Source organism: Struthio camelus, chromosome 2, assembly GCF_040807025.1.
Source record: "Struthio camelus isolate bStrCam1 chromosome 2, bStrCam1.hap1, whole genome shotgun sequence".
NCBI lineage: Eukaryota > Metazoa > Chordata > Aves > Struthioniformes > Struthionidae > Struthio > Struthio camelus.
Genome location: NC_090943.1, coordinates 57,042,636 through 57,067,677, shown reverse-complemented (window position 1 = coordinate 57,067,677; position 25,042 = coordinate 57,042,636). Strand labels below are relative to the sequence as shown.

At 39.2% G+C, this 25,042-nt stretch overlaps 1 protein-coding gene across 13 annotated transcripts in view; it reads left to right on the top strand.

Annotated features, from left to right (window-relative positions):
• Positions 1-25,042, top strand: part of ELMO1 (engulfment and cell motility 1) — a 328,408-nt gene that overhangs the window by 138,880 nt on the left and 164,486 nt on the right. For all 13 annotated transcript variants that reach the window (XM_009679671.2, XM_068935901.1, XM_068935900.1 and 10 more), the window contains one exon: positions 886-1,017. In XM_009679671.2, the coding sequence (XP_009677966.1) occupies positions 886-1,017 (132 nt within the window). The remainder of the gene's footprint in view (positions 1-885; positions 1,018-25,042) is intronic.

The following is a 25,042-nucleotide window of genomic DNA, read 5'->3' as shown; positions in this document are numbered from 1 at the left end:
TGTTCCACTAGTTTTAATACTCTTCATTGTGCACAAATAGACACATACTTCCCTAAAAGCTTTAACTGTAGAGTCAAGCAGCAACAGAAGAGACGTGTTTTGTTTCTTTAATTTTAGTGGTTCCTTTTTCAGGCCCAGTACAAAGGAGAATTTGGTTTCATTTTTTAATAGGGACTTGCATTAAGCTGAAATAGTAATATGAAGGAAAGGATATGGGGAGAGCAAGGTGGTTGTAAACTTAAGCAACATCATGCTGTAGGATTTTGCCCTCCCTGTCTTTCTAGCTTGAGGCAGGCAAGTTTCTGACCCAAGAGAATGGATGTGCGATTACCGTGTGGTGCACATCTCCGTAGACCATGACCAATATAGCACTGTTAGTACTGACAGCGGGATGGTTATCACTGTCTCAAGATGCTCCCAGTGATGTGTAACTGCAATAATCCCTTTCCTGCCTGTTTTCATGATAGCAAAAATGTGCATTTACTGAGACGAATGCAGAGTGCTGAGCCATTTGATTTAGGCCAGTGAAGTGCTTAAGCACTAGTTTAATTTGAAATTGTCATCCGTTGGCTTCTGTGGTTTCGTGCCTGTGGTTAAGATTAAGTATGTAGTTAGTAAGCTTACAAACATGGGTCCAGCTTCTGGAAGTCAGCTCTTGAACATCTACGTGTGAACCCCCCCCCCAAATGGGAAGACCTTAAAAAATGGGAGTCCCAAAGTCATTTGTGTGGACTGTCTTTGAGTAAGAGTTTAGAGTTTAGCTAAAGAAAGGTTGGGCAGTGGAAGAAATGCAGTGTTTTGAAGCAACCTTTGTGGCATTATCTTGCAATTCAAAGTGAGCAGGGTGTTATTTTAACTATTTTTTTTAAACTTGTTTTAACTTAGGCTCAGCGGGATATTATATTTGAACTCCGAAGAATTGCATTTGATGCAGAATCTGAACCTAATAACAGTAGTGGCAGTATTGAGAAACGCAAATCTATGTATACTCGAGACTACAAAAAGCTTGGATTTATTGTGAGTATTTTTGTGTGGTGCTACACTGAATGTGAATGAGTGCATCTGCTGTAACACATTCCATAATCAGTCACTTCTGCTATTACACGAGCTTCTGGTTATTTCGTACATGGGCATAGCATGATTTCCCTTTGTTTTTTTGCAAATGTGGTTAACGTAGGACCTTAAATGACTGCTCTAGCAGAAGTTAGGGTGAATTGGAAAAGATAACTCTCTGAAGATGAAGCATGTAGTTTTGCATGATATGTCATTATAAAAATCTAACTTTTAATAGTTTCTTGGATGAACAGGCATTATCTAATGGACCTATGGAGACCTCTAAAGTTGTTGCACTGTGTTAGTAATGATGTGGACTGATAAGCACAATAAATCAGAGATAGGATTTTATTTATAGTATTTACTTGTAGTATCTTGTGTTTTGGTTGCCTGAAGTCCTTTTTCCTGTGGAGTAGGGGATGCAGAGTCTCTTACCCCTTACCCTAGTCAAATCAGGACAAGTTCTGATCTTGGCTGAAACTGGGTTGGGGTGCAGAATCTGGTGATACTGTTAGGTACATTTATTTCAATGAATAATATCTATCTTTTTGTCCTTCTGGAAACAGAGGAGACACACATGCACACACAAACACATGCACACTGTAATCAGTATCCTAATCTATTGGTTACTGTAGGTTAGTATGCAGTTTGCTTTCTCCTTAGGTAAAATTATATGCTCAATATCCTACGTGAGTCGTAACTATGCTGTTGACCTGGCATGTGTATTCTGAATATAGTACAGAAGCCAAAGTTATGGACTGGGTGATTTTAAACACTACCTTAATGCAAGCTAAGCCCACTGTGCAGTTTGAGCACTCTGCTCAGCTGCATGATACAGGGCTCAGCATTACTGAGTTGCATGGTGGTTTTGGGTGGAGGTTTTCTGGGTTCTGATAGTTGCTTTCATTACTGGTGAGTGAGGAAAAATTGCTGCTGTATCAATGCTGCTAAAGCCGTAAGGAGTCTTACATAAGTAGAGGGGAAGGGAGGAATTTGACATTTCAGGATTGCAATATTGGTAGTGAAATCAGTGCTTTGAAGAAGTTTTTGAATCTCTGTTTCATGAAAGTGTATGAATCCCTCCTCAATTCCAGTGTGATAGAAGACAATGCTATCCCAACACCTAGGATTGGTAACTGCTACAATGAGTTGAGCAGAAGACACTGGGCACCCAAGGCCAGGGCTCAAGTGAAGTGCAGGCCCTGGCTCAGGGAGAAACGGGCTGGATGTAGAGCCTTAGCTTTTGGTGAATGAGAACAGAGATGGAGTCTGACTTTCTATCATAGGAGGAAGAGAAGAAACTGGTGGGAAAAGTAGGAATGGTGGCAAACAAAGATCATGGTATGGGGCCAGAGGGAGTAACGGGGTGTGCCAGAGGTATGGTCAGGTCATGCCTACAGGGACTGTGGCATACGGAAGCATGAGAGAGACCAAGTTTAAAGCAAGCGTCCTCTAATTTGGGCTGAAGCAGGACCTGTTAGGGAGCTCCCAGGTGGCTTTAGGAGAGTCTGTCCTGGGACCGGAGCTTTCCAGCCTTCCATGTGGGCTGTGTTCTGGCTGGACTCCCATGAGGGACTGCCTTCACTCCTTTTGCATCTTTTTGCTCCATCATTAAAGCGCCCTCAGTGTTTTCCGGAACTATTTGTAGAGGGACACATTAGCAGACTGGTGCCCTTAGGGGAGTAAGGGGAGGTTTCTATTCCCCTTTTTGGGCTTTGTGGTGGCACAAAAAGAGACCCGTTTGAGACTGCCTTCAAACGCTGCCATCATCTTGCTGACGGTTGTCAGGATGTGAATTTCTTGAAATGATTAAACATTCTTTTTGGGGGGGGAGAGCAAAACCATATCTAGCCATCAAGTTGTTTCTGAAGCGCTTATTCCCTTTCTTTATGTAAAAATGCAAGGATTCTGTTCATTTCTTCTCTCTGCCACATCAGACAGCTTTGCCACATTGCAAATGAAATGTCCGTAAGGGATAAAGTCCAGATACTGTTTCAGAAGTTTGCAATATCATTAGTAAAACTACATAGTTAGAAATGTACATTTAGTTACAGAAACCACAAGGCCTTTCCAGATGGTTGTGATGACCTATGTGCAGTTTATTATGGGCTAAGAGAGTTTTTCAAATTAGACAGAATTGAGGAGATTTATTAAAGTGTTGATGAGTACTACAAAAGATGACCCAATCAGGAGATCTAAGATACACTCCACCCTATTGAATTATTTTCTGAGTCAATTGCAAATGAAATCGCCTGAATTCCTGCCCCCTCTCCCCCTTTAAAATCTGCCTTTGGCTGGGAAATATCAAGCAATGTTTACTTTTGGCGATTCTTTTAGCAGAAGTACAGTTTTCCACAGTTTCCAGTAATAGGGTTAGCAGTGTTAGGGATGTCCAAAAGGGCAAGACACATATATCGATAAGAGAAAATCAGTCTTAAAATTTCTGAGCTGTTGAAATGATTCAATTCTGAACAATTCATTGTTTGTGAAGCTTCTGACAGTTTCTTGTATTTGAATACATTTAATTCCCACATGCCATGTGCAGGCATTGCATATAACTCAAGAAAGTGATATCTTCTATCTTTTTGCAGGAATCTTTAAGTATAACTAATTGACATTGAGAAGTTGTAATGAATGTGTGTGTTTAAAGTAGATCTGACCAAATTCCGAGAAATTTAAAAAGGATAAAATGTTAAGAACAGCTGTTCTAGGATCATATCCTCCAAGTTAGGAATATGCAGAGCTCCTGGGTTTTCTGTTTGGTTAGCCGTTTTTTCTTAAATAAAAAATATATATTTAAGTGAACACAAAAAAACAAGATGGAGAATGGTTTCTTAGCACTGCCATGCCACACTGGAAATTACTAGTTGTAACAAAATAAAATGTGGTTCACTATAGGAGACATGAAGTCGGTAAGGAGCTGTCTGACAAAAAGGTGACAATTAAAAGGAAGATTGTTAGCACAGTGGAAAATTCTTCAAAAGGCGGGCCTGGGCTTGACTTTCACAATATTAGTGGTTTTGGTATAAGAGTGCGCTGATGAAATCCTCTAATGAGGCAAATTTGGGAGGCATCAATGAAAGAGAATCGGACTGCTCAGAAATTAGATGACCTTTTGGATTAGAGAAATAGAAAGATAATGTTATTCAGCGATACAGAGTGCAGCAGTGCTCGTTTATGACTCCTTGCAAGAATTTCTGCTCCAGGCAAAGAGCTCATTTATTGGAAGGGCAAAGGTAAGAGAGAGTATGCAATGCAGCCATGGAAAACACAAATGTCAGCCTAGGGTGTGTGTGGAAAGATACTTTCAGAGCAGATGAGAAACTCTTAATGCCATTTTCTGTGTCTCTGAGACATCATCTGTTACACTTTGTACAGTTTTAATTGTAGTTACCTAGACTGACTGAATTCAGGACAAGGGCAGAGGGCAAGGCTTCTGCTGTGATTAGAGAAATGTCTCACAAGAGGTAACTTTAAAAGGTTGGCTTGTTTACCAGGCTGCTGCGGCAGGGTTATCTAGAGCACATTGCCCAGGATTGTGTCGAGACAGCTTTTGACTATCTCCAGGCCTTCCCTGGAGACTCCGCAACCTCTCTGGGCAACCTGTTCCAGTGCTCGGTCACCCTCTCAGTGAAGCAGTTTTTCCTCATGTTCAGACGGACCTTTCTGTGTTTCAGTTTTGTGCCCGTTGCCTCTTGTCCTGTCGCTGGGCACCACGGAGAAGAGTCTGACCCCATCCTCTTGACACCCTCCCTTCAGATACTTCTACACATTGATAAGATTCCCCCTCAGTCTTCTCTTCTCCAGACTGAACAGGCCCAGCTCTCTCAGCCTTTCCTCGTAAAGAACAAACAGGCATAAATTGACTGAGATTATATATTTAAACTGAAAATTGAAGGTTTCTAAACATCAAAGCAGTGAATTTCTGGAAAAGATTTTAAATTGCAACCATGGGGACAAAATTCATTATTAGTTAAAAGATGATGCTTGATCATTTATGGAAGGGGTTATGTACCAAGTTTGACAGTCATGGATCTAGGAAACAAAACCTATGAGAACTGTAGAGAAAAAACAAAGTTGCTTAGAGAAGTCCGAAGGAAGACATGAATAAGATGGATAATAAATGCCAGTACTGATGATGTGTTAGACATTGCAAAAACTTTCTAATATATGGAGAAGCAGCAGAATAGATATTTGGGAGGATGTCTTGTACAGATCTTTAGGAGGAAGTTAGGCAAGCGTCCATCAAGAGTAACAAAAGTGTGCTTGATCCTGCATTGGGCAGCAGGTAGACCTGATGAGCTTCTGAGATTCCTTCCAAGCTTGTTTCTCTTTCATGTCCCAGATAAGCAGCTACATTTTTACTTTTTATCTCATTTTTTTAAAAAAAAAAAGTGACCTTACGCCTTTTTCCCCAGCACAATATTCAAATAGTGCTCTGAAGATTAAAAATTAGCAGTTTCTCACAGATTCTTTTGCAGTGTTTTTCATCTTTTCTTTGAATAATTAGTTAGCATTTGTAATGCCTAGGGTTAGCGTTGGCTATTTGGAAAAGAGAGGGAACTTCCCCTTGATTTTTTTTCTGGCTGAAGAAGGATGCTCAGGACTTTGTTTTTCAGCGCACTTTTTGCTTCCCTCAAAGGCTTGGTTTCTGTTATGCCTGTGTGTCACTTTCTACAAAGTGGAACTGAGTGTATCAAATCAGGCATTTGAAAAAAGAAGAGCATAGTTACTGTCTTACGCCTTACACAGTCTCTCTCAAGTCTGCTTGTAATCCCTAGGAATAGCTTTCTCACTAGGCCAAGTCCACGACTCAAGTCTTAAGTGAGAGGTTTGGCCTGAAGTCTAGATAGTCTGTGTTTATCTCCTTAGTTTCACCAGCAAATGGGAAGTATCTAGTTTGGGACATTACTCTTACGAGCACCAACCATCTATATGTCAGAAGTGACTCCAGTGACTCATTTTTTCCCGGAACAGGCTAATCGTAGTCACTTACTATATGGCATGCAGAGCCCTTAGATCGCCATGGGCAAAGCAAACTTAAGACAAAGTCAATAGTTGCCAGGATAACTTTACAATATGGTTTATTCTCCTTGGATCCATTTTGCTGCTTCTTATTCCCATGTCTGTTTATTTCTCCAGCTATCTGGATTAAAAACCCCTGTCAGACTGTCTTCCATATGACTTTTAACTTCTTCAGCAAATTAAAAAGACTGTACAGCAAAAGTAACCTGCTTCACTCTGTGATGTATTCCCCAGAAGTCCGTTCCCTGCACTGAAAGAAAGAGGTTATCGGGAAAATAACCTATACTTGTGTAACTAATACTTCATAATGGTTACCTGCAAGAGGGGCAAACTCAGATGACTGCAATAAGTGCTGACACATTCTAACAGAGCTCGCCTCTATCCTTTCTCTCGCCGTTCTTTCCCCTAATCTCCAATTTTGGTTTTCCTCCTCGGGCTCTTTGTTCCATATTGGTCTCAGGTCAGATCTATCTCCTTCCAGCATGACTGCTGACCTTTATTATCTTGTGCATTTGATCTCAGTAAATTTACTTTTCCTCTCCACCCCTTCCTTGTGTCACTGTTCTACTGTTTTCCCTTGCCCTTCCCACTTTCTTCAGTGTAACTCATATGCGTTAGCCTGTCCATGCAGCTGGCTCTCATTTCTAGCCTTTGCAGTGAAAGTCACCAGGTCCAAATTGCATTTTTCATGTGTTTTACTTTCAGAAACGCATAGGTTGGATTTGGTTGAAGTGTTTCAAGGATGAACATTTGCCGTGGCATGTAGAAGTTCAGCTTGTGTTAAGTGATGCCAGAGCTGTTAGCAGCTGAGAGCCTGATCTAGCAATGTCAAGTGCTAGGTAACCATAAAAATGATCAGCACCACCTCTAAATGACCTATAGATAGATATATCTATATATATGTTTTTTTTTTTCCAGGAAGTGAAGGCTTCTGACTTGTATAGTTAACAACAGTGAGGCTCACTTTATTCTACCTGAAAAGTGGTGCTCCTTTTTGGTTACTGTTTCAGGCCGTTAGATAGCTGTGTCCTGGTTTTAAAGAATTCTTAAAGTATTGATTTATGGTAACCTAACATTAATGATGAATTATATGACCACAGAGTTGAGGCATGGATTTACTTGGTATTGTGTATATTATGTTTGTTTTTTGTTTTTTAAGACATACAAAACCTGAACCAAAACAAACCCCCTTAGATTTCTGTTTGATAGAAAGGCAGTAGGAATAACTTAGAGCGTTATGTGATAACCATTCAGCCTTTACTATTCACTCTGGTAGAAAGAGGAAAAGTCTCAGCGAAAACATATAATTGAAGGGCAACACACAGTGCTAGATAATTTGCACGTTGTGGATTAGTCGTAGTCAGTTAAGGAGGATCTTGAGGAAGGACTCGAAAGATTAAAAACTGAAAAAGATAGGTGTGGGGGTGGGATGCCATGCTCTGCAACGATACTAATAGTCCTGCAACTCTGTGGTTTTTTTATTGTCAATCAGATTTCTGAAGCCCCTTCACTCCAGTGGATGTTTGGGTTAATGACAGGGGTATGTCTGGCTAAGGATGATAAGAACTTCCTGAGAGGGAGGGAGGGAAGGAAGGAAGGAAGGAGAGAGATGGACAGAAACAGACCCCATGTGATGCATTCATAAGCTGTTCTTATGAAAGACCTGAAGATGAATATTCATTTTCTTCCCAGAAAGGAAAGCTAGAGTGTTTGAAGTCTTAAAACATTATGAACTATAGTGCTGGGGAAGCCCAGAACAAGAGACTGGAGTTTTGTGGTCTGGGGAGTAGAGTCTAGAATTGGTGTAAAATGCTAGGAAATTCATTGGGAAGGTCTTGAAATGGTCATTTGTGGCTGTTCTATTCACAGCTCTGTTTCCTTTTCTTGATGATATTCTGCAATGATGGGGATTGTTGCATACTTTCTTGCGTTAAAATTCTTTTACTGGCTTTGGCCATGTCAGGGAAACAGTCACAGAACAGCAACGCTGTATCTGAGTGTCCTTTTTTCTTTCAAAATAGAGCTTTCAGTTATTGGTTCAATGAGAGGAAGAATAGAGGCTTACATGACAGGTTGCCTGCACTCCTGAAATGATTTGTATTTTTCCATCCTCTTTCATTTTCTATACTCCTCCCCCTTCTCTTTCACTATCTACTGTTTCAAAGCTTGTGAAATAACTTATTGCAGGAACGAAACCTCCTGACCCATTGTTGACTACGTATTTATAAAAGAAAGGTTTGTTTGCTCTAAAACTGGAAAAATTACATCTTTCCAGTGGATGTTACGTACTAGTTTTGGTATTCCTGACCCTTTTAAATAATAACGAAAATAACGACTTGGGCTTCATGTTTTTGGCAAATAATTGGAGTTGAACTTTTTGGTCCTGCTTCATCTACATATGGCTTGAAACTGTTCAGACCTGCAAATTGATCGTGGTAAAGCAATACTTTTGTGATTGTAGCATCCAGCCAGCAACACTTGAAGCAGAAAAAAGGTAACGCTAAAATGTATAAAACATGGAAAATCATTCTCAAGTCACATAGGCCCTGAGATCTGTGGTCTCTCAAGTAGCTCCATGCAGAACATTTGCAGTATTCCTTTGCTGGAGCCTTTTTACACCTCTACGTCCACAAACAATTCTCTGTACTTAAAATGTCAGGTCAAGAGCTGAAGTTCATACCACATGTAACGCATTGCTGCCCCAGACTGGTCCTCTGCAGGAGATTACAGCCTCGTAGCAAAGCCAGTAGAACAGGACTTGTGTGCCTTAGCTTTTTCATGCAGTTATATGCTTTTTTGAACTCTTCAAGTCCAGCTAAACTGCTGAACTGTTTTTTTCCTTAAGCAGCTAAGGTGTGGAGTGTGTCCTGTGACAGCTCCTCTCCTGTGGAGCCTGGAAATGGCAGCAGGAAGAGGAGGAACTGAAAGAAGGAACAGCGGGGAGATTTGTGGCACTTCTGCACATCTTGGGTTGTTTGAGGATACTGGACACCTGTCTTCCTCCTTATTTTGTGATTCTTGTTAGGCGTGTTTAGGGTCAAAGGTTAATTTTTCAGGTTTTCATGACTGTTTTCATTACTTTTTTGTTAAATATAATTTAATTTTTGGGGTTAAGCCTTCCATTTTCTCTCCCCTAGCAAGACTTGGTAATCATTCTTCCTTCTGTTATGGGATGTTCATGAGATCTTTCTAAGTGGCATTCAAGCCTTGATTATTTGTGTTCCTCTTCAATCTCACAGGGACTTTTATATAGCTCCTTCCAAGTCTTAAAGTAGCTAATCTCAAGTTTTTACACAACCATGCTCTTTTAAACTCATACCCTGTCAACAGCTGGAGTAGAGTAAGTTTGTGGTGCCTGTGGTCAGCGAAGGCCTTGAATGCTGGTGGAAGTATGTTGTTTGACACTACTGAAACTAGCCAAATAGATGGAAGACACACTTCTGAAGCCTATAGGAGTGCCAGGTGTCTAGTAATTTGTAAAATTTGCAATCTTCATTTTCCATCAAGTTTTTTTTCTGCTTTCTTCATATTGGTAGAAAATTAAATTTGCCAAGAGTTCTCATCCATCTTATTTACCAGTGCTCTGATTATTCCCCACTCAATCCTGCTAGCAATTTTTACAGTTCTCACTAAGGAATTTGTTGATGCTATGTTTATTCCTGTCAGTGCTCTCCAGTCAGCAATATGATAAATGCTCCAAATTGCAGTAATGTGCACTGTTGGTGTGCCAGCTGTGTGGCTGAGCTGTAATACTTGTGTGCTGGGAGCTTTTCCAGCTAGAATTTGAACATATTATAGATGGAGGCCATCTGATACCAGAGTTATCACCTCTGTTAATCTGATAAATGTATTGCAGCCAGTGGATTTTCTCTCAAAAAGTGCTGGGATAACTGACCTCAGGGTCTGGGGAAAAGCCTCATGTTGGGAGCCTACCAGCAATTTTCTAGACAAATTCAGGATAAAGAGACAAACAATCTTTGCCTTTAACCCATCAAGGAGTAGAGGTAGTGGTAGGTGCATGTGAAAAGCTCTTTATATTTTAGAACTGTTGCAAGTGGGAGGCAGCGTTTTTCCAGAGTGTTGTTTCCTGCCCAGAAAGATTAGACAGGCATAACGCCAAAGGCCCAATATTTGCAGCCCATCTGGAAGGTAGCAGTGAATTCCTCGATACATTGCCTATTATTAAACAGAAACAACAAATTAGAAAGAAGTCAGCATCTGCCTGGTCTAGTTTGGAGATCTCTTCTGACTTCTATTTTTTCTATTGATGATCAGAGCTGGTTATGCTATTTGTAGTTTCTAATTACAAAACTTTTATTTTTGCATGGGTAGGGGCTGGGGTGTCATCAGTTTATTCCTTAGAAAGTCAGGAATTACAAAGTCTACCTTGAGACAGCTAGAAGGATTTTATTTGGCCACTGCTAGATCGTTCTGATCAGGGGTTGAGAAGGTAATGAGACAAAGCCTCAGCTTTGGATTTTATTGAAAGCAAACCTACAAGCAGCTGTGTGTAGCAGAAATGGTAATCCTAAAATATGAAAAAAAAAAATCCTTGGCCCTTTCAGTGATTCAGACAAATATGAATTGTAATGAACGTATGAATTTGTAATGAAATTTCTTTTAATATTGAACGAGTGGAGTAAAACAGGAATGTATATAGCATTTATTCCTCCATTTTTACCTTTGTGACCACTAGAGGTTGCTCTTCTCCGCCTTTTGCAAACTCTCTACTGACTTCCATGTCCTTTTTTTAAAGCTAATAGTTTTCAATGGATATTTTAGAAATAAGCCATTACTGCGTTATTCCTTACAGTAAGTTTAAGAAGATTGAGGCTAATCATACATATTTGTTTCTAGGTGTTCTGAGAGAGTGCAGTTGGGTAGTGACTGCTACTTTCAAAATTTAATCCTCTTTTAAGTGAGGAGACATAGGTAGTTTCAAATTACTCTATTAGCTTTATTAAGCACTATTTAGAAATACTCCAGCCAAAACAAAACTGGAGAACCAGCTCTGTGGTTCCTGTCTCTGGAAAGTAACATTCATCTGAATAATCCTATTGATGTGTATAAGAATATTGCAAGAACAAGAGCTAGTCACTGGGAGTAACAGCCCAGAACTTCAAGTAATTCTCACATCTTAAACTAATGAGAGCACGTAAATTGATGTAAATGTTTGAAATACTTATCTGAAAGAGCAACAAAGTTGAATGTTTTTAGGAAAAGGCAGGAATGTGGTAGTCTTTGAGGCTTTAATTCATTCCCTTCACCGTCTGTGTACGATGACATTTAATTACATGCACGTGCAGTATTTTCTCTGTCTGCCTCTGCCTCTCTCCTCCTTTTCCGCTTTGCTCTGCGTTTCTATCACCGTCTTTCTACCCTCTTGTTCATCCCTGGGCAGATAATTATAGCCCTCCTTCGCTTCCGTCTTGGCATCTGCCCTACCGCTCTTGCACTGCTCCTCCTTCTAAGCCTCCCCCCTCTTGAATGCCTGCCTTTGCCCTTTTCCCGTGCCCATGCTGTGTGCCCTCTGCCTGGCTTCTCTTTCCATTCAGCTCCTGATTCCTAGTCATTGCTTTTCCTCTAAGCCTTGAGGATGGGGCTAGGGAATGCCCAGGGCAGGCAGCCTCGTCAGGAAAAAGCTGTGCACGCTCCACAGAGGCTCTGTTTATGCAGAGTTTTTATTATGTAACCAGACTTACTCTGCCTTCCACAGGAATTTCGAAAGACTGGCATGAGACGAAACGTTTACCAGGCGTCAAGCTTGTCTTACGTGGTATGAATGAGCTGGAGTTTCTCAACAGAACCGTTGTGTAAAAATTGGTTTAATATAAGCAGTGCAGTGTTTCGTGAAATATTCTTGAAAATGAACAAAAATAGTTTCAGTTAAACGTCTTAAGGAATTGAACTTAAAGATGATGCTTAACTTCCAAACTCTTAAAATAGTTGTATCAGAAGCAAAAGAAAAGATTAAAAATGGAAAGTGTCAGACAGCCTGAATTGCAGGTCGCACAACCAGTTTTACTTTAATAGAGCATCTATCTCAATTTTCCCTTTTCTTTTTACATCTTGCTATCCTACTAATTTCGTGCTGTTTCTTTGACTTTGTGGGACGATGCAAAGTTCTCTGAGAAGCATTTCCCACTTGATATTTGGCTTCCATAATAGATCTTTTCCCTCTGCCCTTCAGTTCCCTGACAATTTTCCACGGGCACTTTTATTAGAATATCTTGCAGTTATTTCGGTCTGATTCTGTTGGTTTAGCAAATGTGACGAAGTATCCACATACTTTCTAGATGGCAGGTGCGGGGTGGGGGGGTGGGGGTGTCATAGGTTTAGCCTTCTTTTTTCTGAAGCACTTTTATCCTGAACATAGGATTTGCCTGCTTCCCCTCTGCTGTTTCCCTCTGTTTCTTATTTTCTTCTGGAGGAATGAAGTATCATACCAGTAAAATCCCCTTTTGACAGGTTTAACTGTGACTTCCTTTAGGTTTTTACCAGCATAGCTGTGTTTTTTAAAAGATACAATCAATGGATTTTTTCCTTGGCCAAAATAGAGATGCAGATGGAAGTTTTATGACTAGGTCAAAACAACAGTGACAGTAGACCTAAGCCGTGGCTGTAGGGTGTGCATGCTAGGAGGGGGTTTAGAGTTTAGCCCTTTCCTGTAAAATTGCTCTTAGGCTGCTTAGTATCACTGGACAGGTCTGGCTGACAGTGTATATGCCTGCAGCAGAACAAGAAAGAGTGAAAGGTGGAGAAAAAACACTGGTCTCTGTTCTGCTCCTGTTAGAGAACTTGAGAATTGAAATGGGCAGTGGTTAGCTGCTTTCAGAAGTCACCAGTAGTCTTTTTCAGTCATTGTTTCTGGACATCCAGATTACGATATCTCACAGGAGAGAGATTCTGTGAACAGTGCTACTTGATAGATCTCAATCTGAGCAACCAGAGGTGGGATGATGAACCCTGTACTGGCACAAGGAGGAGGGAAAGAAAAATATAAGAGGAAGGAAATATAAGTGAACTGATAATGATACCAAAGGTGCGTCCGAGGGTTTTACTAGTTTCTACTGGCATTTGGAGGACTATAATCCAATTTTTAATTCAACAGTAAAAATTTTCTGAATCTGTACTCAGATAACCCCACTGGAAAAGGGATTTTTAATTTGATATTTTAAAAAGGACATTTCTCCTCTGTATGAAAAACAAAATGATACCTTAATCTTACTAGATTTTTATGCGGTTCTGTGTTGTGGTATCATAGAATATTTTCTAAGTGAATACTTTGATTTTTATTTTCTTACAGTAATACTGAATGCCTGTTAAGATTGTTTTTCTTTAATGATTTTGTATTCACCTTAGGATATAAATTATTAATTTACTGTATTTATATAGATTGGTGTTCTTTGGAGTATAGCTGAACCTCATTTTAAAGGAAAGCTGCTGGCTAATTTGTAGTATCATACGGCAGAGGGCACTAGCATCATAGCATATGAAGGTTGCTCACAGAAGCTGTTGACTTGCATGGTTACAGATTCTTTTCAGCCTTAGAAATAGCAGGAACCACCCTTTTTGGCTGCAAGTTCCCATTTCTTAGTTGAATGCCAGCAGATGTTTGTTATTTGGGCTAAACGATATCTTTTGGAGGGGGAAAAAGTTACTGAATTTGGCTTGCATGTTACAGTTTGTTAGAAAGTATGCTGTAAGTGCAGTTTCTTTTTGTCCTGTCACTTAATGGTGAGGTATTTTTTCCTTTTGAAATATTGGTTTGTACTCGTGTCTCAATTTGTATCAGTCTTGCCTGGGCTCTTTCTCAAGGATGCTTTCTTGCAATCTGGATTTTTCTTCCAACAGTCTCTGCAAATCTGTTAGTGAAGAGATTTGTAAATGTAGTTGAACATCTAATCAGAAAAACCTAGGTGTGATTTGCAGAGTGTGGCCACAGTTTTGCAGCTTGAGCGAGAGAAACAGTACATCGCTCTGAGTTTCCTAGCCTGAATGGGAGAAATACAGAAATCCTTGAGGTGCTGTGCAAGCTCACGTTCATAGCTCCTTTGTGTCCTGTGCTGTCAGGAGATAGTGTGCAAACTACTCTATTCTTTCCCTCTGTTTCTTTATGCCAATGCTGTTTGGCATAAACAGTGTTCCACAGTGTAGTAATATGCCACGTATTTCTTGTCGGGTTGTGGAGAAAGGAGACTGTGTTTGAAATAGGACTGCTGCACTATTTTGTAGAATGAAGTGCTGCACGCAAACGTTTGGAATTAAGTCAGCAGAATTCATGCTGAACCTTCAGTCTCAGCATTGACATCTCTTTAAATTTTCTCGATCCATGTAGCTGCGGAAGATGATCTTTTCTGGTATAACTTGGAGAGTAGCCCATAGGGTTAGTGGCTGGTCCACAAACCTGCCCCACTGAGCCCTGAGTGATTTCCAGCAGTGCTGTAAGGAAGCGTGGGTAGATGCCTGGTGAGCAAAAGCAGGAGACTGCTTTGTCCTCTGCCTTGCTCTGTGCAAGCAGAGGGCAGATCTGGTAAGGATGGGGCAGGGTGTGATGTCTGAGGGAGAGCGGTCTCACCTCCACCCCTGGGGTAGGGGGAGTTGCCGGGTGACATCAGAAGCTCTCCCCAAAATGTGGCTGCGATATTGAATGAACATCTGGAGAATGACCAAAAAAAAAAAAGGGGGGGGATGATAAAAACCATGACTTGATCAGTAAATCCAAGTAAACATAATGCATCTTTCTTCGTCTCAGGCATCTGCTTGCTGGCCCTGAGTGCTATGAGAAGGATGCAAGAGAATTACTACTGTTCAGAGGCATGGCACTCTCAGAGGCACTGTTCAAATGGCTGGGAGAAAACCTGAGAGAAATTTTATTACCAGAAATAAGTCAATTTGTGAGCGGGGAAGTCTGACCTTACAAACTGCACAATGGATAATATCTATGTCTTAGAGGAGCTACGAAATTGGTACTGTTGGATTGAGCAAATGATTGCTCAGAACGAGGCACCAGGGTCAGCCGCATTGTTACTGTGACCAAGAACTGGGGCCAGCAAATCCATATGTTAAAGCCATTGTTCTTGTTTACCATGCAGCTGCATGCAATTTGCCAAAATTGTTTGTCAGAAGCTATGGGCATCTAACAATCTGCACATTGTTGAAATGAATAAACCAGTCTTTTACCACGTACGGCTGAATTCCTCTTAGCTTTTGGTCCTCCCAGAGAAGAGGAGATCATTTCCCTTCAGTTTAATGTCCCTTTTTTTGAGAAGCCCTGTTTTAAAAAAAAAAAAAAAAAAAATTGATGTACTTCCAATCTTTGACCTTTTTATCATTATGTTAATGAAGTTCAGACTAATCAGAATGAAGTATATATGGTCATATCTCTATTTGAATGAGCTAACTCTGTAATCTCAATTATTTTGTACTTCAGTTTTTTTCTCTAATGTTTTATTTGATCATTCTGTGATTATTATGAATATTAGCGGGAAGATCCATCCTTTAAAGCAGTTTCTTAATGACAGGTTAAGATCTAGTCTTTTGCAGGCGGAGTAAAAGTACTTTTTATATTTTTATACCTTTTCCAATATTTTTAATTGTGAAATTGTATGATAAAAATCTTAAACTCATCTTGATTAAAATGGCTATATCCTCTGAAGAAAATCCATTAAAAAATGTAAATGTACTATTGCAGATTTAGGGACTATAAAACATTGCATTTCTTATATGTCCCTTTTCATTTTTATATACTGTCTATGATTTCAGTATATCGTTTTCTTGTTTGCCACTTATTTACTATGTGCATCACAGTTAACTCCTAGGGGCAGGCAAGCTCCATGGACATGGATGGGTAGTTTGTCTCAAGTAGCTCGTCTGTGTATCATAATAGAAGGGGTTTTTTTACTGTTAATTGTTTCCTAACCCCTTGTCTTAGGAGATGAATCTTGAACACCTTTCTCTAGATACTATGTACTGCGCATCCTGCAGAATTTGCACACAGAAGAATTAAGACGGAGAATCGGTCCCCTGAAAGCTAGTCATGTGTAATGCCATCGCTCTGCTGGCTCTATCTGTTTCACAAGGCTTGATTTTTTTTTATTATTATTATTTTTTTTAATAGCTGATTCCATACCAAATCCTTGCTGAATAACAAAGTAATGTTTGTATTGTGGAGTAGCGTAAATTCAATTTACGTTGAATTGTCACAGATACTCATTTTTCTTCTTTAAGCCCATGCAGTTTTCCATTGTGTGCATGCATGCATACATGCATGCAAACAGATGCGTATATTACTTGAATATATATACCTGTCACTCTGCTCCCCCCCTCCTTTCACTCATAATGCATTATTGCCTCTTGTAAAATTTAAAGGATTGTAAAAAAACATAGCTCAAACTATTTGGATTTTCTTCAGTTATGAAGAATTACATTCCATGTAAAAGATTCTCTTTCAGTATGGGATTTTGTAATCTCAGGTCTGTAAAAAAAATTAAAAGAATATGAGGAGAAGAGAAGCTCGTTTGTAAATGGCTGTATTTTTTTTCTTCTAATCAAAAACACCTTCTTATCTAAATTCAGAATCTTTTGGTTATTCCATATAGTCCACTTGTTAATGAAGCCCCTGTATAGAAAGATAATAATATGTGTTCTTTAAAGTTTTTAAAATATATATATTTTTTATCTTGCTATATTTTGGTGCAGCTCCCATCCTCTTTCTGCTATGTGGAGGAAACTGGAGACACAGCAGAAAAATGTCCAAGACATAACAAAAGGTATATACATTTTGCAGAGCACAGCTCTTAGTCACAAGGTCTTCATACTCCTGTAGAGGGAGGCAAAGAAAAATGAAAGTCAGGTGAATTGATATTCCCCTGTAAATGAATGCAGTGAATTTCGATTTTTTTTTTTTTTTTTTTTTTTTACCACCTCACCACTGAGGGCAGATGAAGTATGATATAGGATGGACAAAGGCTATTGCTAACTTAGGACAGAAGTATGGGCTTCTCAAAAGTCCTAAGAGTGGACTGGCCCTTTTTTCTAAACCCTTCTCTTCGGTGTCTACAAAACTTGGCTCTTCATATCCAAGCAGGGGAAAGATTCGACTGTAGAGAGATAGTAATTTTGTATATAGCGACGTAAGTCCAAAGGCAGTTAAAACACCATAGATATTGACAATTTTTTTCCCTGTAGGTTGGTTTTTGGCTCATCTTCCGTATTTCGCTTAGTAGTTAGCTTGATACGGTCACAGATAATAAAATAAGCAGCAATGTGTGAACCACTGCACTGGCAGCAGTCTTTTTTACCCGTAGGACTGTGGGTCTGTGTGTCTAGCCACGGATGGCAGTTCAGCTGGCTTGCGTAGTGTTGAAATTTGTCAGCTGCTGTAGCTGTCTCCCAGGCAGCCAATAAATTCACATAGCTAATTCATTCTGAAGTGGAGTTTTCTCAAACACAAAGCTGACACATCTCTGAACTTTTATTTGAGTTAAACACTGCCTGACCCTGTCCTCCTGCACATGACAGCAGTTTTACCTGGCTTGCTTAACAAACAAAAACATAAAGCCTTTCTGCAGAAATCTCTAAAAGGAGGGTGAGAATTCTGCCAATTTACTTTTGAGATTCCTAAACCCAGTGCCAGCTCTTTTGCCAAGCTCATCCTTCTCAAAGGAGCGCAGAGCGTCAGGATGCAAAGATGTCCCCAGCCACCACAGTCATCCTCATTAATCAAGATCTAAGGAAGGTTTAATTTGCTGCACACACAGTGCCTGTCGTTTTGTTCTGTGTTTGTGCCATGCCTACCACAATAAGTGTCATATCCTTTCCTGAGGCTGATAGTTACGTGTCGTATCCTTTACTGAAGCTGATAGTTGTTGTAGTAGGAAGGATCCCTTTCGGAGTTTCTCTCAAATCTTCTGAGCGATGATGTACAGGAAAGGCAACTGTAGCAGTTAAGTTGTCTGCTTCCCCCCCATGTGGGTTCCCTGTAGATACACATCGTCAGGAAAATTCTAATGATTATTTTTACCCTCATTTTACTCAAGTAGATTCCTCACAATTTAGGTAATCCTTCTTCATTTTCTTTAAAGGAAAACACCACTGAAAGGTGTTTCAATTAGTGAATCTTAATTACAAAGACAAACATTGGATCCGGAGGTGTACGTTTAGATAAAATTGCCTGAAGTGTAACTACAGCAATTAAAAAGGTACTCCCCTGGTTGCCTTCTGCTTAGAAGGCTGACACATGCAGCCCAGGATATGGTGGAACTTGGTTTTGAACCTTTTATTATTTTTAATAAAAAACATTAGAGATCCTCTTTCTTCCTGTTGACAGGCTATGCAACTCGCATGTTTTGGCCATAAACTAGAAAATAAATTTATATACACTTATTTACTATTTTGTATCATTCCTTTTAACTTTTATATGAAATGCCTATTGGAGAGCTCTGGATTTCTCCTTAATAGGTAGTCTTTGAAGAAGTGTCAGCCAGGCCCATTAATGATTGTGTACCAAGATGTGAATGCTGCCAGCCAGTCTCCTTAAATAATGAGCAGAAGTCAGTGACCTTAGCAGACAGTAAGCTTACATGACCCCCCGAAAGACTTTTCATCCATAAATTGACCTTAGGAACAATGATTTTATCTTTCTTTCCAAATCTTATCAAATGTATAAATTATTCAGATTTACTCGTGTTACATGTAACCCCTATAGATTTGGATTGTGCTATTTGAATTCTGCTTAGTTAAAAACACTTAAATCTTGCAAATAAAGAGATTAAAGTTTAGATTTTTTTTTTTTTTGTTATTTCTGCTAGCACTGTTCATACTGTTTTCTTGCATCGCTATCTTGTTAATCTGATTATTTTACTGGGCAGGATGAGAATTCGTGCCTTATATCCTGTCTATGTAGCAAAGGCAGACTGCCTTAGCGACACTGGTAAAATTAAAGCAGTTAATCTCTTGAAAAGTTCCAAGGACATGAAGAGGCCTATATTGATATCACTATTTCTCTTTGGGATGGGGACACTATTCCAGTTTATCCTGGGAGACTTCTTAACCGCAGTGGTTCAAATAATACAAAAAAATTACTTGTTGGCCAGGACTGCAGTAGTATGCTTCCATTACGATTTTGAAAGAGCTGGAGCTGTCTGAACGGTCTCTAATTCACTCCAGTGAAAGCTGCCTGGATTAGTTTGCACCGTGTCCAACAGTAATTCTATTTAAGCAGACTGACTTTGTCCTGAAATTTGTGAGACTAGAAGTTTTACGGGTTACGCTGATGCAGCTGTTAAATGGACTGGTAATCTCAAGTATGGAGTAGGAATGAACTAGCATGGTTTTAATTTTTTAACGCAATCTAACTTGATCTATAGGCAGATGCTTGACTACGTATTCAGTCACTCTAATAAACCTAGTGGATACTGAGATACTTGGTTAAAAAAAAAAATCCCCCACTGAAAAATGTAATTGTAATGACGATGTCCCACTGATTCATTTTAAACATCACTGAGAGAGTGCATAATCCGTAGTCACTGGATACATTTGTGTTCACAAAAACACTTTTAAAAATGTTTTTTAAAAAGCTAGCATTCTGTATGATGTACTAAGCGTCTATCCAACTTTAAAAGTTGCTCATTGTTAACTAATAGAAAACCTAAAAGGTGGTTCTTAATTGTCCTGTTTTGAACAGGTTGTGGCCCCTCAGTGTCACAGCACTCATTTTAGATTCTTCTTGATTTCCAAACTATTGTCATTGTCCATAGGGCTTATGATCTTGGGATCTAAAGCATTAACTCTGTTCATTTGCAAAGCTGTAATACAAAATACAGATATAGCTGAACAAGAGTTGCTTAATAGCTTTACCTCTTACTTAAGAAGTGTAATTTATTCGTGTTATAAAATGTGCAGTGCTTGTCCTTGACATGCCCTGTAATGTTTTATCTGATAATTTCAACTGGCTTAATTATGCCACCACAATATTCAGATTTTGGCAACCTTGACCACCATAGCAGAGCATCCGTTCATGAAGAATGATTGGGACACTTTTCCAGTGGTGACTTATGTGAAGCTGTGAGGACTTACATTTTTCAGTGAATCAAGGGAATACAAGTAGTCAAATTTTGAAACAAAATATTTTTTTTTTGACGGACAAATGATGTGCAGATAGTAATGACTTTACTACTGAGAAGGTCAGTATTGACAAGTTCAGACTTTATTCAGAAAGGCTGTTGCTTAACGTTTTAGGTAGATTCGAGCGATTTGTATTTATGCTTTGCAATATATATTAATAGTCTGCATATATACTAAAGCAGGTAGAAAATTTCTAGCTAAATATTTGCTGGAACATGAAGCTGGAAAAAGCTAGCTACTTTATTTAAAGGAAAACTACTGCCCCTTTGTAAGTGTACAAACATAATTTTTAAGTCTGTGAAAATCATATCCAATAGAAATGTAGTGGAGTGCTTTATATGGAAGATGGAGGTGTGTGTGTGTGTGTATGTAATTGAAATGACTCACGCTAAATGTATCTTAAAAGACTTTATGCGTATTGTTAAAAGATGTAACTATTACTGAGCGTAGAGATATCTGACTCAAGATGCACTCTGGGGTTGCTGGTTGCTGTTGCTTCTTTGTTTTAAGTCAGGAGTACTCCAGGTAAGTTTTCAGTCTATTCCAGAATCACATTGGAAAATCAGTAAATCAGCTTTGGAAGACAGAAATGCATATTTGCATACTCAGAGAATTATCAAGGGAAAAACAAATCTGTTTGTTATTTCTTGCTTTCCTTGAATATACAGAGGTTAAAAATTCCCAAGTCACTGGGGTATCTCATTAAACCAAATGGTGAAATTTGTGCAGTTGGTCTCTTTGAATACAATACAGTAAAATGAAAAGACAAGATTACTTCCTCATTACGAATTTTAGCTGACTACCTCTATACAAATGTTTTTTATGTAGCGTTTTTTCCTATTTGTAATTCCTTTGTGAATGAACAGATGGAAACATTTTATGTGGAAAACTTTGGGAGTCATGAGAGAAGAGGTAAATGGTGAGTTTGTGTGTGTTCATTGATACTTCTGACATAAGTTAGTCCATTCATAACTTACTGTAAATATAACTTAAAACATTCCTGCCTTCTTGATTCCGAGTTCTTCCTGAGCAAACATCCATGTATGTACTACTGTAATTTTCTCATTTGGCCTAAGGAAGGTTTTGGCATAGGTCCTCCAGTGATGTAGAACCGGGTGATTAATTTGTTTTCCTTCCTTGTCTACAAAACAGTGATTTGAATTTAGAAGAAAGAGTAAAATGAGTAAATATATGTAAATCAGGCTAGGAGAAAGTGATCAATTTTACTACCTTTGTAAATAGATTATCCGTTTTGCAGAGAATATGTTTGAGTGGGGTTCGTTTTAGATTAACACCATTTAAACTGGACTCTACCCTCAAAGTTCTTCAGATGTTCTGAAGTTGTTTTATCATCAGTTTTTTTTACAATGCCAATTCTTGCCTGGGAAATTCTCTAGTATTGTTGTAATACAAACTTCCAGAAGGGAGACGTACAGAAGACCGTTTCCCCCAAGCTGCTTTGGGGTTGGGAAACCAAAAGTTTCTTCTTTCTGCGTTGCACAGTGATTACAGGGTCTAGCACCTACTGCAGCAGCTTTCAGGACAAAGTAGCCTAACAGACTTACAGAGCTGAATGTAGCACTGATGCAGAATTTGTGATAGGCTGTCAATATCTGTCAAGACAGAAATAAGAGAAGTTCGTACTGTAGTAGGCTACGAATACAGGGAAATAAGCAGTTTCCGTGCTTCAGCATATTCACGTGGAAGATACTGTTGTTAGGAATAACATAAGGAACTAGTGGTGCTTATTCCATTAGCAGTTATCTACAGACAGTACACTATTATTGTAATTAAGCATCTTAGTGTGCGGACATGTCGTCTTACCACTGAAATCTATGCATCCCTCTGAGATTGCCTTAAAAGGCAAGAATAAGACCTTAGAGCCATTCACGCCAGATAGTGAGGATTGCTTTATGCAGCTAGGCCTGTATGCGAATGCTGGATTGTCAGAATGTAATTACTGCACTAGAATTTACCCAGAATAACTATAATCCTATGAAACATGCCTTTTTTTTAATGCAATAAGCAAACTTCATTTTGGATTTACATCTCATGCAAAAGACAAAATTTTCATTTCCGCTGTACCTACTAAGCTGGCTACCAAAAACATCAAGAATTTGTTACATCAACATGTGCCGTATCAGAGCATAAGCTATTAAATACTGCTCAGATGATGAAGCTGAAAGATGCATAGATATTATTCAGTCTAATGGAAAAAAAAAATGGTCTGAATAGCTGTAGGTAATAAATCTGTTCCCTTTGTATTTTTTTTATTCTTGGCAAGAGAAATATGCAATAGACTTTATACACTAAACAGATAAAGCTAATATGCCTGAAGTGTTGTGTTCCATATATTTAATAAATTATGTTGTAGGTGGGGGTGTTTGCATACTTTTGAATTATTCACTACAGCATTTTAGATAATTTAGCTTTGTATCTCATTTCCAAGCCCACTCTCAATAAGCTAATATTTCAACCACAAACATTCAACACGTTGAGAAGAGGATGAGTTTGTGGTGGGGAGAGGAAGGAAACAAAGCAGCTGGCATTTCTTTTTTGAAGAGTAACTGAAGATAGTGTATCGTTTCACACATGCCATACTTCTGCCTTGTGGGTCCTTGGCTATTGTCAGCTGGCATGTCTCCGATTATTTATGACTTAACAGAGCTGAAGATCAAGCCCCAGTTATCCTGGTATCAAAGTAACAAACTCTAAAAACAAATAGACAAAAGTAACTGGCTATATAGGCTTGACTCAGAAAAAATAAGAGGTGATGATGATGACTTTTCTGGTTGAACAGGTAGACCTAAGCAATGGTAAGAGGCAAAATAAACTGTTATTACTCTTGCTGCTATTGCTTTATGTTGAAGCTTCTACATACACAATTCTGCATTCACAATTTCTACATTCACAATTTGACATTGCAGAATGGATTGAAGAAAAGAACTCTTCAGGCAACGGTGGGTTAGCTTTTATTTCAATAGCCTGCTTGTATTTTAACACTGTTTTTAAAATACCAATAAAATGGGTGCTAGCAGCTGAACAGCTGGAGAAAGGTAGCTGGATGTTGATACACCCTGCTTGCCAGGTATTTATCCAAATATATTCTGTCTGCTTTGAAGCCTGGGGGTGAAGAGAGGAGAATATGTGCGGCCCTGTAATGAAGTTCCACTTGGAAAAGGCGTTGTACACTTGGTGCTGTGTGGTTACCTCTTGACAGCTTCTCAAGAGCTTTTCCAAGGACATGCAACTCAATTTTGCAAGGCACAATATTCCCCCCCCCCCCCCAAACACACATTTTCTCTCTCCCTACCTTTCAATTCTGAGGGCTTGCTATGGGGCTAAGTATCAAGTGCTGTTCCCCACCCAGGGCTTGTACTTTGTTATAACCCAAATGAAGAATATTCCAAGTGCATAGAAGGGCCCACTAAGATGTTTCCTTAAAAAGGCTCAGTATTGGGGGGTGTTTGTGTGTCCGCCAGACCCAGCCTTGCAAAAGCTGCACTTTCTGGAATGCTTGAAGATGGCAAGAAGGAAAGTTTTTTCTTCTGTTACCTCACCTCAGAAGCTGAAGTTTGCTAGGCTTGTGAACGGTGTGAGAGTTTGTGCTGATTGAGTGTTTTGACTGATAAGTAGTGTATCACATGTGGAGGAAGGAAGGTTTAGCTGGGGAAATAGCCGTGAAGATTTTTGAAGGAATTTTGTTCTCTAGTCAGATGAATAGATGAAAGTGTTTTTTGTTTTTGTTTTGTTTCATTTTTTAAGTAAAAGATGATGAGCTTTTGGAAAATGCAATCAACTCTGTAAGCCTTTGTTTCCACTTAGACTACTGCCGTTGTTCTGTGTAATGTTTTCCTTCCTTCCAAAGACAGACGCATAGGTACTACCCCATAAAACCTAGGATTTCAAACGTCCTCTTGATTCCCTATTGCAGAGTGGGTGATCCTAAGCTTGTATTGTTTGTATGTCAGTTTACCTAAGCCACGGATGTAAAAAAAACCTCTTAAACACACCATCTTCATCTCCAAACCTTTAACTCCTCTTAAAGTGGCAGTGGTCATTTTAATGTATAAAATTCTCTTTCTAGTATTTCTGATCTTTTATGTGCATATGAATTATTGGCAGATTAAAACCAACCTGTCATGCATCTAAAAATAACACAGACGAGAGAGTAGAATCTCATCTCACTTTTCTGCAGCGTTTTGGCCTGGCAAAATCAACAAGAGGAAAAGTAGTAAAAACATACTTTTGTCAGTGAGTGGGTGGATCAAACCCTGTGTACACAGAAGAAACAGATTGATGAAAGAATAAATCTAAGGTGATCTTTGCCATTGTTACATAGTCAGTTTTCTGGTAGTAAATGCACATTAAGGGTTTCTCTCAGCTGGGACTTGCAGAATAGAAATGCCATCGCTAAGCGACCAGGGAAATCTTCCTGTGTCGGAATGATGAGTGGAGCTGGAGACATTGAGAAGGAGGTAGTGATAAGACTGTAGCAGAAGATAAGCATTTTTGATGGAGCCGTACCCTTGGGTCGTCTTTTTTCTGAGCAGCTTCTGTGTTTCCTAAGAGCCTGTCCGTAGCTGGGCAAATGTTCACATACAAACCTCCAACTACATGAAACATATTCAAATGTACATTTAATTCCATTCCATCAAAAGACTGACTTGGGTTAATGAATATTTTGAGCAAGTGTGGTTTTTCGCCTAAAGTGTGAAATTGAACATTTGAAATTTGTAGCGGGGTGTGGAAGCTAGCAAGTTTCAGCAATGTTTGGTATGCTCATTCATTAATTACATACTTGAAAATAAATTCAGAACATAAGAAAAAACGTATC